Source organism: Sprattus sprattus (assembly GCF_963457725.1).
Source record: "Sprattus sprattus genome assembly, chromosome: 3".
Classification (NCBI taxonomy): domain Eukaryota; kingdom Metazoa; phylum Chordata; class Actinopteri; order Clupeiformes; family Clupeidae; genus Sprattus; species Sprattus sprattus.
Window position 1 is genome coordinate 1078807 of NC_137922.1, and position 13867 is coordinate 1092673.

The 13867-nt window shown below is 44.2% G+C and overlaps 1 protein-coding gene across 1 annotated transcript; it reads right to left on the reverse strand.

Annotated features, from left to right (window-relative positions):
* Window positions 1-3435: 3435 nt before the first annotated feature.
* LOC308362059 (carbohydrate sulfotransferase 10-like) lies at window positions 3436-13800 on the reverse strand (the record flags this gene model as incomplete). Its single annotated transcript, XM_080834556.1, has 6 exons — window positions 3436-4000; window positions 5691-5796; window positions 6178-6394; window positions 11242-11327; window positions 11641-11786; window positions 13721-13800. The coding sequence occupies 6 exons, from the start codon at window positions 13798-13800 to the stop codon at window positions 3436-3438; spliced, it is 1200 nt and encodes a 399-aa protein (XP_080690682.1).
* Window positions 13801-13867: the final 67 nt, after the last annotated feature.

A 13867-nucleotide genomic window follows, 5' to 3' on the forward strand; every position in this document is an offset into this window, starting at 1 on the left:
GGCCAAAACAGAACTGATGGTCTTCCCAGCCAAACAGTTCATCCACCACAACATCAACATCAAGACTGACTCTTTGTCTCTGGCTCCATCCAAAACAGCAAGAAACCTCTGGGTCATTATTGACGACCAACTAACCTTCACAGCCCACATCGCCTCTGTCGCGAGGTCATGCCGCTTTGCGCTTTACAACATCCGCAAAATCAGGCCGTACCTAACCCAGTATGCCACCCAGCTGCTGGTGCAAACCTTGGTGAGTTCCCGCCTCGACTACTGCAACGCCCTCCTAACGGGCCTGCCGGCATGCGCGGTAAAACCACTACAGAGGATCCAGAACGCGGCAGCGCGTCTGGTGTTCAACCAACCAAAGAGGGCACATGTCACCCCGCAACTCACTGAGCTCCACTGGCTGCCAATAGCTACTCGCATCAAGTTCAAGTCACTTATGCTTGCCTACAAAGTGCTTACTGGTTCTGCTCCCACTTACCCAAATGCTCTTGTAAGGGCAAATGTTACACCCAGGACGCTGCGCTCATCCAGTGAGCGTCGTCTGGCACTGCCGCCTCTGCAAGCACGGCAATCCAGACTATTTTCAGTTGTAGTTCCACGTTGGTGGAACGACCTGCCTAGCACTACCAGAGCAGGGGCGTCCCTCTCTACCTTCAAGAAGCTCTTGAAGACCCAACTCTTCAGAGAGCATCTCCCTTCCTAACTGGCACCTTGGCTCAACCTGCACTTAAGCAGTGACAGTCCCGCACTTCTTTCTATGTCATATCTATTTCTTGAAAAAAAAAAAGCAGCATTTATTGGTACACCAGGTTTTATTGCTCTTAGCTTGATTGTTCTCTCCCTTGTACGTCACTTTGGACAAAAGCGTCTGCTAAATGAATAAGTGTAAATGTAATCAGATGTAATAAGCTACATTGCTTTGATGTGATAAGTAAAATAGTTATATAACTTATTAGAATCAGTTAGTCATTTAGTAACGTAAGTGTTTCCTTTGTGCATCACAATAAATGGCAGAGAAGCCAAAGAAACCTGTGCATTGCTCCTAGTCTTCATTACAATACCTATGATGTATTGCGTATGTTGTTGTCAGAGTTAGACAAGTGTAAGTAAGATATGGAGTTAATAAAACACACATCACAAATACAGTATATATGTTTTTTCAATAATAATATAAATGTCTTTCAATCATCTCAGGTGACTTGTTAGGGAAGACAAGTGTCATGCCTGCCATTCAATGGTCAGGCATTCGCAAGTTAGATTCAACCAGTAACCCATTGCTGGTCAAATGCCAGAAGTGAATTATGCAGGGCATCCTGACACTGATGGCTTGTAGCCTATCCCAAACTAATTTAACTATTTTTTCATGCCCACCTTTACAATAAACTACTGAATATAGGGGAAGAGAATCATTTGGTGCAAAAACAGTTCATGGAAGAAAAAGTTAGAGACAACCATCTTGCTGGGTACATGGGAAAAGAACCTGCATGACTACCTCAAGTCCTACAGGGGGGGTTCCAGTGCTGCATCACTCGCTATTAGGACACAAAAGTAATGGTTGCTGTTTCATATGAGTTACTCATCTTAAGACAGCCATTTCCAACAGTGTAAGAATTCAGTCTTAACCAAAGTCTCTGGTACACTGAAATCAGTTTAATAGCGCCTTGGTGATCAGGCTAAGCAGTGAAGGGAACTCCAGAGTCCTGGCCCTCTGAGGAGAGTTCTAAAGAAAATGCCATTTCAGAAGGACAAGGAAAAAATCAAGATGGGCAGAAGAACATAAGCACTGGATAGAGGCTGACTGAAAAAAATAAGTGGTATGGATAAAGTTTGAGGTGTCTTGATCACACATCAGAATGTTTGTGAGGTGAAAAACAAACAAAAGGAGGAAGTACTTGCTGTATCTGCTAGCCTGGTGGAGGGATTGTGATGGTCTGGAAATGCTTTGGTGCTGGTAATGCAGTACAGTTGAACAATGTAAAAGGTTATCTTAAAAAATGAAGGGTGTCACTATTTTGCAATGAAGCCAATTTTACTTTATGGCAGGACAATGACCCAAAAGCACTGATCAAATGTTATGCAATACCTATTTACGGAAGAAGCTGTTGACTGGCATTCCGTCTGTGATGGATACGTCAGCACAACTTTCCCCAAAGGACTGGTAAACTAAAATGAACTGGGCATTTAGCTATTCCCAACCTGGCTAAGCATAGGACTGTTTACATATGCCATTGTTCATGTATTGTATCTGTTTTGTTTACCGAACATAACTTATATACTTTCATTGTTAATTGGTAGTTGGCTTCGCCACACCATCTAAGGAAAATCGTTAGGATTGCTTATCAGACACAAGTCTTGCATGCATCACTAACCATCTCTTTCTTCTAACATGGCATCTTAAATCACATACGATTACAAATACATTGGCCTTCATATAGCCACACACGCAAAGCACATCCTCGAACTTCGCGCTGCAAATATAAGCTCGTCCCTTTCATACCACACATGTATGTTCACGAATGTGCACACACATGCACGCGGAACTACATGGTCAGACAAAGGGACACACACACATACTTCCAGGCGCGCTCCTAAAAGCGCAACACCCAGTTTACTAGCTCGCGCACACACACTCCCTCTCCCTTACACATACATACTTCTTCAATTAATAATTTAGATACATTTAGCTAGATCTCATCTTGTGTGTTATTCTCTTATCATTGTGTAAATACACCACCCAGCATTACTCCACTGTAGCCCAAAGGAAGCATTCAAAGTTGTTTCAGCCATTTAGTAGGAGTCTACAAGGACACTTTGTCAGCAGAAACAGGGGCACTACAGTTCAGTTCACTTGTGCAGAACAATATCTCAGTTGTATAGAAGATGCTCACACCAGCCCTTCAGTGTCTGTCATACACACCCCAACACTCATCAGCACAACACACCTGAAATGTAACTCAGACCCTGATCACGATCTTGGTTTCACACAGGTCATTTTTATTTGTGTTTACCATAGTCTATAAATGAGAGATACTGTGATGGTTAGTTCAATTTGTTGCAGATTTCTCCAAGAAGAGACAAGGTCAGAGAAGATAACCACATTACATATTTAGGTTACAGTAGTCTTGTTGAATAATGTTGCTGCCCTACAGCATGTAGCAGCAATTGCTTGGCCAATACAGCGACAACACTCGTCAATCATCATCAAACTCGTGTGAGACCGTAGCATCATCGCATGCTGGACAAAGCCAGGTGCTGGCAGGGGACATCATCATCATGTCTGTCTGCCAGAATATTAAGTACCAGTAGGGTTCTACAGGTTGACCTAAGAACAGCCAAAGCTACCAGCTAGGAGAGGCCATCTGTTCCTCATGCTAAGACTGATGCTACATGAAACTGACTGGAGGTGTACTCTCCCTCTGGGGCCCTCTCTCAGTCCAGCAGGAAGTCGGGCCGCGGATAGCCAAAGAGGTTAAAGTCCCCTTGGAAGCGCTCGTAGAGGCGCCGCGCATCACGTCTGCTGATGCCGGAGAAGTAGCGCTCCACATTGGTGCGGTTGTATGCGGTGATGCCGGGTGGGATGGTGGGATAGGACACCAGGTGCTCAATCCCGGCAGCCTTGAGGATGTAGGGCGCGTCCCGTTCCAGCGTCTCGTGGTGGCCTACCATGTTGTAGGAGATGTCGCATGGGGCACAGAGCTCCACATACGTCACCCAGTGGATCACGTGTGGCCCAAACTGCCTGTTCAGACGCTTCTGTCCAGAGACGTCACCAAGATAGCGCACAAAATCCTCAAACCGCAGTCTGGAGGCTTCTTGGCTAGAGGAGTCGTTGGGGTCTCGGTGGATCTTGCGGTACTTGCGGATGATGGCGGGTGCAATGTAATGCTTGTAAAAGGGCTCAAAGCGAGGGTTCTTCGCAAACTTGTCCTTAAAGGCAGAGATGATGCGCTCAAAAGGGTCTCGCACAATAAAGAACTTGAAGTAAGTGTCCAGTCTGGAGATTCAAAAAATACAATTTAATTGCAAACACCGTATCAGAGGCTTAAAGTAACAGTATGCAACAATTACATTTCAGGATTAGGGTTAGGATAAGCAGTTTTACCCTAAAATAACAGCTTGAAAAAAATTGGGGCGCTACAATGACTTTTACCGTAATATGGAGAAGCGACTCCATGCCATTGCCATACCAGGGTCCATAGGCTTATGACTGCTAAATGTAAGATTGGCTGACGCCGCCCGGTTCTCTACTAGTACTAGTAGGTATTTATATAGCTTATTTGCCGTTTTGCTTTGTCTTGTGTTGCACCTGCTTGATGTTTGACTGTGTTAGGACAGTTTTTGAGTAACTAATTTGTCATAATGTCAAAGTCAGCACAGTTAAAGAGATTTCGTTAGTTTTACCTGCAAGTATATCGTTAGGAAATAGCAATTGACCGATCGCCAGGGCTCCGCCCCCTAGTTATTGTTGCTACGTCCGACACAATTCACGGAACTGTCAACCTTAAAGCCATGGCAAGTACGGGTATGATCGATATAACTGTCAGTATGAGTGATGATTTTTGGAGTAATACCTCCGCGGTATCCTCCAGATCAAGCCAAAAGGGACTGCAATATGCAGTGGAAGGATATATCCAAAATATTAAGATCAACAACGAAGTGGACACAACAATAATTTAAGCAAAGGCATACAGGTCTCAATAAAAAAAAAAAAAATAGAAACCCTACGACCTCTTCATTGAAATGCAACCAGCACAACCTTGTAGACTAGTCATGTTATTTCACCACTGGGTAAGATCTGAATACAATATTTCAAGCTAGCTAATAACCTCCAAAGATTATTCTTATTATTTATTCCGTCTCTGGCGAGAGACTCTGGAAGTATGTATGGTGACTATCCTAGCTAGCAATGCTGATGTTACCGTCAGTAACCTTTTGTAAATGTGCACGCTGAGCTATCAAAGCTGGCGATTGCGAACGACAGCAGCATACATACAAAGTGTTCGTTAAAAGTTCTGTTCAATGTTGTATTAAGCATAAATACAAACTACAAAGTGTTCGTTAAAAGTTTTGTTCAATGCTGGCGTTTGCTGTCGATAGCTTCAACAGCTCTGCGAGCAATCATACAGACAGTAACAGTGACATTTAGACAGGCACATACATTAACATTTTTTTTTTTTTAACATGAACACTTTGGTTGGATAGACTAGTTATGTTATTCTAGTGGTAATAATACAAGTATTCATGGACCATAACTGTTGGGGGATTTTCTCTCTCAACTAGATAGTTAGCCATCATGCCTAGCGATAGCTAGCTGACAGCAAGCAGCTTGATTTACTTTGGAGCAGACTATGTGTGTTTTGCGATATATTTAGTTGGGTGTGGGGTGACCACACTGTTTAATACACAGCTGGCACTTTTGCGCCTGTGTTTTGGGCTTTGGGGAAGCGGGAAAAAAACGACGTATCCCTCTAATCTCTCAGGGTACCTCATGTCATACCTACAAGTCCCATAGGCACACTGTTTAACCACGCTGCTCAGACCTCAAAGTTGTCGGACCTTCTTCTCTTAGTAGCCGTTGCTAAGGTATGATTGGACAAGGGCCGTTCTAGGGAGGAGTTTCGCGATCGGTCAATTGATCCGGAATGTTTCTTTAATATACCATTATAACTCATTTGATTTCAAACCTTTCTCTAATCTCATTTTCCTTCAAGGAGGAGAGGCGGGTTAAGCCATTCTTCTTACGGTCATGGACTAATTCCTCAGGGATGTCCTCTACCTTAGAGTATTTTCCTAGAACACAAGAAGAGCATGGAAACAACAGACAGATCCCCTCTTAGGCAGACTCACAACAGTATAGGACAGATTACTCATCCTGTGCATATTTTAAATAAGCAATGAATAGTTCATAGATGTACAGCATCTTTAAGTATCTTTCAATTGCATTGCTATATTTCCTGGTGTATTTAACTGGACCAACTGCCATATGAACAGGATTTATACTCATATGTTGCCTTCATGAAACTAATGACAAGGCCATTTCATTAAGAATATTACCTTTGTGGCTACTAACAACCATGTACACATTCTGTACATTCCCACAACCAGGCCCCTGGTGTTCACTCCCTATGGGTCATACAACAAGCACAGACACACAGACACACAGACACTCACCATTGAGAACAATGAGGACTTTCTTCCATTGTGTGTTGCCAACCTTGGGGGTCTGGCAGTAGAGAATCTTCTGCTTGTCACACACAAAGATGCGGTCCAGGACGAACTTGTTGATGGAAGTGTGTGTGAGATTTCGGAGGGAGGAGTTCCTGCAGACACTGGCCAGCTGGTCCAGACGCCTCTCCTCCACAGAGAGCCAGTCGGACATCTGTAAATGCTGGTTGAGAGAAATTCAACAGGACAATTCTCTGTACCTACATATCATCAAGGTGTGGGTGACAGTTTGAGTGATAGAGATTAGCACCCACAGCTTCACAGTAAAGCAAGACCTTGGTGTTCAAGGGCCACAGAACACAAGAGCAGCTAAAACTGCAACAGGATTCTTGAACTGGCTCGGCATTTAGAATGAGAAACCCTGAGGGAGAGGAAGATTAAACGATTCCTTTTCATCTCTGCCCTCTCCTCTTCTTCCCAACACTTACGACTCTGACTTTACCACATGTCCCTGAGGCCCTGCCATTCCCAGGTTATTCACAGTGGGACAGTATCATGAGCTGATGTTGTATACTGGTATACGACCTGATGAAGACAGCTTAAATGTGGCTTGTGTACATCAAAAGAAAAGAAATACTAGGTTTGATGTCTAGAATTTTTAAAACATTACATATACAATTATTGAAACATTGTACTCAAATGATTTACTCTTTTGACCAGCCTTCCTAAAAAGGAGGGGGAAACTTGTTGTATAGTTGTAGTCTTAGTTTAATTTAGGTTTAATTGTGAAGTTGTTGCCACGCAACATCTTGGGGGTCTCCTGACCATAGATTTTTGTTAGTTATATTTTTATTTTAGTTTAAGTGTAATTGTTTACTTGGGTTGCCATGGCGATGGATACACAGCTCTCCAGGCTAAATGTTTTTGTTTATTATTTTATATTATATTATATTATTTTGTTTATTGTTTTTGTATTTTAACACTAATTTTCCCTCCACTGGCAAAACAGTATAGCCGTGCTGAGCGGTTTGGATGGGTTAGCCTTTAGCCGAGCTCGTACACCGGCCCGCTTGCCTCACTTCTGCTTCCGCTCACAGCGTCTCCTCTGCCGTTGAGGCAAAGCTTTCGCTGGCTAATCTGTGGATCTAGGGAGGGATGGATGTCTCGCTTGACAGTCGATGTACATCACGATTTACGTGACCTGTGCAACCAGAGGCAGAGTGACACTAGACCAGGTGTACACTAATGTTGTTAAGGCTTACAAAGTACAGTCTGACTCCCACCTAGGCCTGTCTGACCACCTCTCGCTGTTCCTGTACCCCTCATACCCACAAAGAATCAGAGCGACAAGACCTGCCACCAAGTCCAGTGTGGAATGAGGATGCCATCACTCAGCTACAGGACTGCTTTGACAGCACGGACTGGACAATACTTAATAGCCTGGAGGCTTCTGACGACCCAAAAATTGCACTGTAGGAATACCAACTTCAGTAATGGACTACATCAACTTCTGTGTGAACAATGTCACAAGAAGGAGGACTGTGAGAGTGTTCCCTAACCAAAAGCCATGGCTGTGCAGAGAGGTGCGTACACTACTGAAGGCCAGAGACGCAGCCTACAAATCAGGTGAAACAGCAGCATACAGCTTAGCCAGGGCAGCACTGAGAAGAGGCATAAAATCTGCAAAAGCCAAACACAGGCAACGTATTGAGCAACTCTTCCACACTCACACCAATCAGACACAAGTATGGGAGGGAATAAGAGCAATCTTGGACTACAAAGGGACTGTGTCACCCCCCCCAGACCAGCTGTGCTACCCTGATGAAGAACTGAATCAGTTCTATACACGGTTCGACAGGGACAACAATGGTCAGCTGCCTCTGCCCCTACCCTCTGACGATGCTGCACCCACTCTGACCCCCCACGAGGTCAGACTCTGCCTGAAAACCATCAACCCCAGAAAAGCGGCAGGACCAGCTGGTGTGGCAGGCCGCGTACTAAAGAATTGTTGTGACCAGCTGACAGAGACATTTACAGATATATTCAACCGCTCTCTAGCCTTTTCACATGTCCCCCCCATGTTTCAAAGCATCAACCATCATACCTGTGCCAAAAAAGACTGCAGTCAACTGCCTGAACGACTATAGGCCAGTGGCTCTCACCCCCATACCTGCTAAATTCTTGGAAAGGCTGGTCATGAAACACATAAGAGGCATCACACCAGCTTCCTTTGATCAACACCAATTTGCCTACAAAGCGAACAGATCTAGAGAGGATGCAGTAGCCCTGCTGCTTAACACTGCACTGGAGCACCTGGAGTTAAAGAACACTGTATTCTCTGTATTCTCGTTATAGATTACAGTTCTGCATTCAATAAGATTCTTCCAGGCAAACTCATCTCCAAACTTCAGGACTTAAACCTCAATGCTACACTGTGTAACTGGGTATTGGACTTCCTGACTAATCGCACACAGAGTCTACAACTGGGGAAGCATCACTCATCAAGTCTGACCATCATCACTGGCGCCCCACAAGGTTGCTTGCTCAGCCCACTTATACACCCTCTACACCCATGACCTCCCTCCTGCCCATCAGAATCAGAATCAGAATCAGAAAGGTTTTAACTGGCAAGTAGGTTTTCACTTACCAGGAATTTTTTGTGGGACGTTGGTGCAAACAATAAACATACACAATAAACTATACAAATATTAGTTATTATACACATATTAAGTTATTAATTATAGGAAAAAACTAAATCTAGAATATATTTAAAAATGTACAGAATATATTAAGTGGAAAATGCAGGACCCTAGTGTGCAATACAGAGTTCAGGATTAGTCCGTGTTGGGGGGCTGGGGTCCAGGGCCTTGTTAATGAGGCCAGCCGCAGACGGGAAGAAGCTGGTGGCGTGAGGTTTTGGTCCTGATGGACCGCAGCCTTCTGCCGGAGGGGAGGGTCACAAAGAGTTTGTGACCAGGGTGGGAGGGGTCGGCCATAATCTTCCCCGCACGCCTCAGAGTCCTGGATCCATACAGGTCCTGGAGAGATGGCAAATTGCAGCCAATAACCTTCTCCGCTGAACGAATGACACGCTGCAGTCTGCCTTTGTCCTTGGCAGTGGCAGCAGTGTACCAGATGGTGATGGAGGACGTGAGGATGGACTCAATGATGGAGGTGTAAAAGTTCAACATCATTGCCTTTGGCAGGATGAATTTCTTCAGCTGCCGCAGGAAGTACATCCTCTGATCCAACTACATCTTCAAATTTGCAGATGATCTCCAACAACGATGAGGCTGCCTACACGCAAGAAGTGGGAAACCTGGCAGTCTGGTGTTCTGAGCACAACCTCAGTCTCAACATAAAGAAAACGAAAGAGATGATCATTGAGTTACCTCTCTAAAGTTTCTGGGTCTGACACTGACGGAGGAGTTGTCCTGGGTCAAAAACACAGCTTCCGTTTTGGGGAAGGCCCAGCAACGCCTCTTTTACCTCCGGAAGTTGAGGAAAGAACACCTTCCTCAGAGGCTGCTGTATAACTTCTATGGCTGCGCTATAGAGAGTGTGCTTACATACTGCCTGAATTTATGGTTCTACAGCTGCACAAAGGCGGAGCAGGCAGCCATCCAGAGGCTGATTAAAACAGCGGGAAGGATCATTTGAGCGGAGCTGCCGACATCTTTTCCATCTGCTCCTCCCGTTGCCTGCAGCGCTCTAAACGCATCCTCACAGACCCTTCCCATCCTGCCCATCATCTGTTCCTATTCCTCCCGTAAGTGAAAAGGTTCAGATCAACAAAGGCACGCACCTCCAGGATGGCAAAGAGCTTCTATCCCCGTGCAATAGAGGATGGCAACCCGACCCGAGCCCGTCGGAACCCGTTGGAACCTGTCGGGCTGGGCCGGGTTCGGACAAATATTAGAAATGTATAAGCGGGCTTGGGTCGGGCTCGATACACTACATTTTAGGATAACAGCCTTCTTCCCGTGGCGGGAATTTGTTTATGTCCGTGACAACACGATTACAGGTGGCAAAATGGCATCACGGAGAAAGTTCATCTGGAGACTTTAAAATGATACTAAACGAAGGGAAACCTACTGTATGGAGATATTTCTGCTTAGTAGACGATGCAAATTCTAATTTGGTTGTTGGATATGTCCAATGTAAGAAGTGTGAAGTTTTAATGAAATATGATTGATGCAACTATCGTTCTCCACAACAACATGGATTAAACCTCGGATAGTTTCAGAACGAACGTCGGCGTGCTAAAAGATCTTCAATGGTAAGACTTGTCTGTTGTGCCTCCGTTGGTGTAGCTGTCTGTCTCTGAAAGTTGGAGATTGCAGGGGAGTAAAATGCTCCACGGCCGAAGTAGATTACATGTTTTTAACTTCGGGTTAATTCCCTTTCCTTTACGTCTGCTGCTGGTTAGTAAATACAGACAGCAGGAAAGGTTAACAAACGGGATGAAATAGCTACACATTACACACGCTATGCTTTAATAAAACTCACGCTACTCACATACTGGTTAACACTGTTACAGCACATAAATATTTGTCGCTACATACAAACTATGTGTCACCGTTGTTCCTCCTTGTACATGCTCCTGTTTAAGGGAGACGCATCATTTTACTAAACGTTCTTGCAATGTGAATCATTTAATTTAAATATGCTTATTGGCCTTATTGTGTACGCTTGTGCGTTTAACAGCGCTTGTTTGTGAGAGAGAGCATTTAACTGTTGATGCCCCAGTTTAATAACGCCAGGATATTCTTAAAAAAACGTACGTCAATGTGGCATTAGTAAGCTACTATGAACAGTTGAGAAATTGATTCCGTCGGGCTCGGTTCGGATTTGAAAAAAAAAAAATGTAATGGCTGTCGGACTCGGTCTGGGCTCGGTTGCTATTCTGTCGGACCGGGCCGGGCTCGGACAAAAAAAAACGGCCCGAGCCACACTCTACCGTGCAATAAGGCTCCTCAACAGCTCAACAGAAATATTACTTTGGGCAACCGGCAGCACGTCATAGAAAATACATATTTGTTATTGACAAACATTAAAAGGCGACCTTACCATACTGTTAGGTTGCGGCATTGCTCTCTGAGGTTTGGCTGTTCTGGCAGACAGCTCAGTCCGTGCCTCCACCTTCCCCCCATAGTCTGCACCACACAAAAGAAGATGTGTCTGTCAGAATTCTACAGTTTAAGCAGTGTTACTGTATTCATGAGCAGCTACTGGAAATCCACAAAATTCAAAAACACACAACACGGTTGGAAACGAGAAACCTTTTGGTGGCTAAGAGGTAGGTTTTAGTTTGCTCCACTCATCATTTTTTAAGCAAAACAGATTCTCCTCTGGTTTTCTTTTCCAAAAACGATATCATAAAGTATAAAACTATGGTGGTCTCCATGGGGTGTACAACAGCTAATCGGTGCATTGTTTGTCAGTGTATAAGGCCTGAGTGTCACTCACCATCAGGTAGGCCTACATGCAGGTTGAAATTGACAAAGCAGCTAGCAACCATGAGCAGCAGGACCACCCGGCCACATACGCCCACGTATAACCAGTGGCGACGCATCATCTCCCAATGTACCAGCTGACAGCCATCCACACCGCACCTGCACAATAGAAAGAAACAAGAAGTCAAACCATGAAAACAATAAATCCTTAAAGTACAGCCAACACCATCCACAGGCAGCCTTCATAGTAATCTTGATCAACAGCTATGGCGTCAGTTTAGTGCCAAAACTCACACACGTCTATTCGAGCAACTTTCAGATTTTTTTCAGCTTTGGAGTGGTCGTTGGATTTTGGTTATTGTTGGGTTTTGATAGAGGTTGTCGTCTGCTCCCTCAATTCTAGCAGCTGCAAGAGAGTACATTTAACCACTGCCAGCGCAGAGACCGGCATTGGTCTGCTCGCTCGAAATTATCATACGCTCACGCGAAATCTCCTCGAGGTTTAAATATCAACTAAAATACAAAAAGGCAACAGAACGTACGCGTATATGTACTTTTCTTAAAGATACATGCCCTTTTGGCTGATTCCCTCTGACTCATTAAAAAAAGGTGGTGCCACATGAGCACCATTTCATAAACTGGTAGAGCAACTTCGAAGAATGCTTCCATCCTGGGTGGGTGTGTGTGTTGAAAAAAACAGGCGGCTCCTCAAATAGAGCCTATGCATTAGCCAAACTCAAGTGTCAAAACAAGACAACCCATAATGTTTAACGTTACTTGTGGTCAGCAGTGTAAAAATAATCGCATGACAAGTCTGACACAGACATTGAGTTATCTACAGAGCCATTTAGTAGTTTCAGCAGGAAATGAACAAGGTAATTACACAGTTATTGTGTAAGACGCGGTAATGACACAAGTTTTGCAAATTTCATGACAGGGACACATCAAACTTGCAACAGTTGTGATCTATTCTGGTTTAAATTACTATTAATTTCGTTCAACACGTAATCTGCTGTGAACATTTAGCTACGTGTCCACGAATCAACATCATAGCTAGATATCGTCAACTCACCATGATCAATTCAAATTAAACCAAACCGTTCTTCTACAAAATCTTCATGTAGTCTCCACTTGTGTTAAGACCCTGGCGGGTCTAGGCTCCGCCCTATTCGCATGCCTGTTCTGTCTCTGTCATTACAACAGGTGATTAGAAACAGGTGTACCCCATGATTGGATGGGCTACAAAAGCCCTGATCAGACTGCCGGCAGGAGAGCTTTGGAGTGGTCGTTGGATTTTGGTTATTGTTGGGTTTTGATAGAGGTTGGAGTTGGATCAGTTTTGGATTGTCGTTGGTTTTGGGATCGTCGTTGGTTTTGGATTATCGTCCATGTTTGTTTTGGATTACAATTTAACTGACTTTACATCTTTTGTTTCTCTTCACAACACTGACCTTCACCACACGTTTGCTATAATTATTAGATACAAATATATAACTGGTACCATTAATAAATAACTTATATTATATTATTATTATAAATTCTGTGTGGCCTCCCCTTTATGTTTCGTCCATGGAGCCGTGAACGATACAATTTCTATGTTAAAAAGTTCTGTGTTGTATCTAAGCCACCCTTTAGTTATTTGGCATCAATCTCATCAAATATCTTGATCCTATCACTGTGTGTATTTGTCTCTGGGTTGATGGTGCGAGTTTGGGAATACAAAAGGAAGGGGAAATGTATTGTTCCCCCTTAGAGGGGAGGGCTTAGGGGATTGTCTCACAATACCCAGAACTAATACTAATGTGACTAGAGTTAGGGTTCATTCACTCCTAGCAAGTGAAACTAACGAGGGTTACACTATGATGGATTGTATGCTTCAAATTCAAGAGACCAGAAACAGTAGATGAGGCTGTAAAGTGAGCCTGATCGTGCATCAACATGAAGAATGAAAAGGAGGCCAGTCTCTTGCCTCTGATTCCTTATTAGCCACATTGTTGCAATATCAGCTGTCAGTAGCAGGGTCATGAGATGACACACAGACAAGGGGCTGCATTTAGTGTGCACACACCCAGAGCAGCAGCCAACCACTGAACCACCCGGAGAACAGCTCAGTTAGGGGCTTAGGCAAGGGCTTCAGCTTGATGCTGAGGATGAAGATGGTGATGTTTATCATTACCCAGTCCCCCCAGGATTTCGCTGGCCTTTTTTGTGATAGTTGCGGCCTAAAATGACTGACTTCG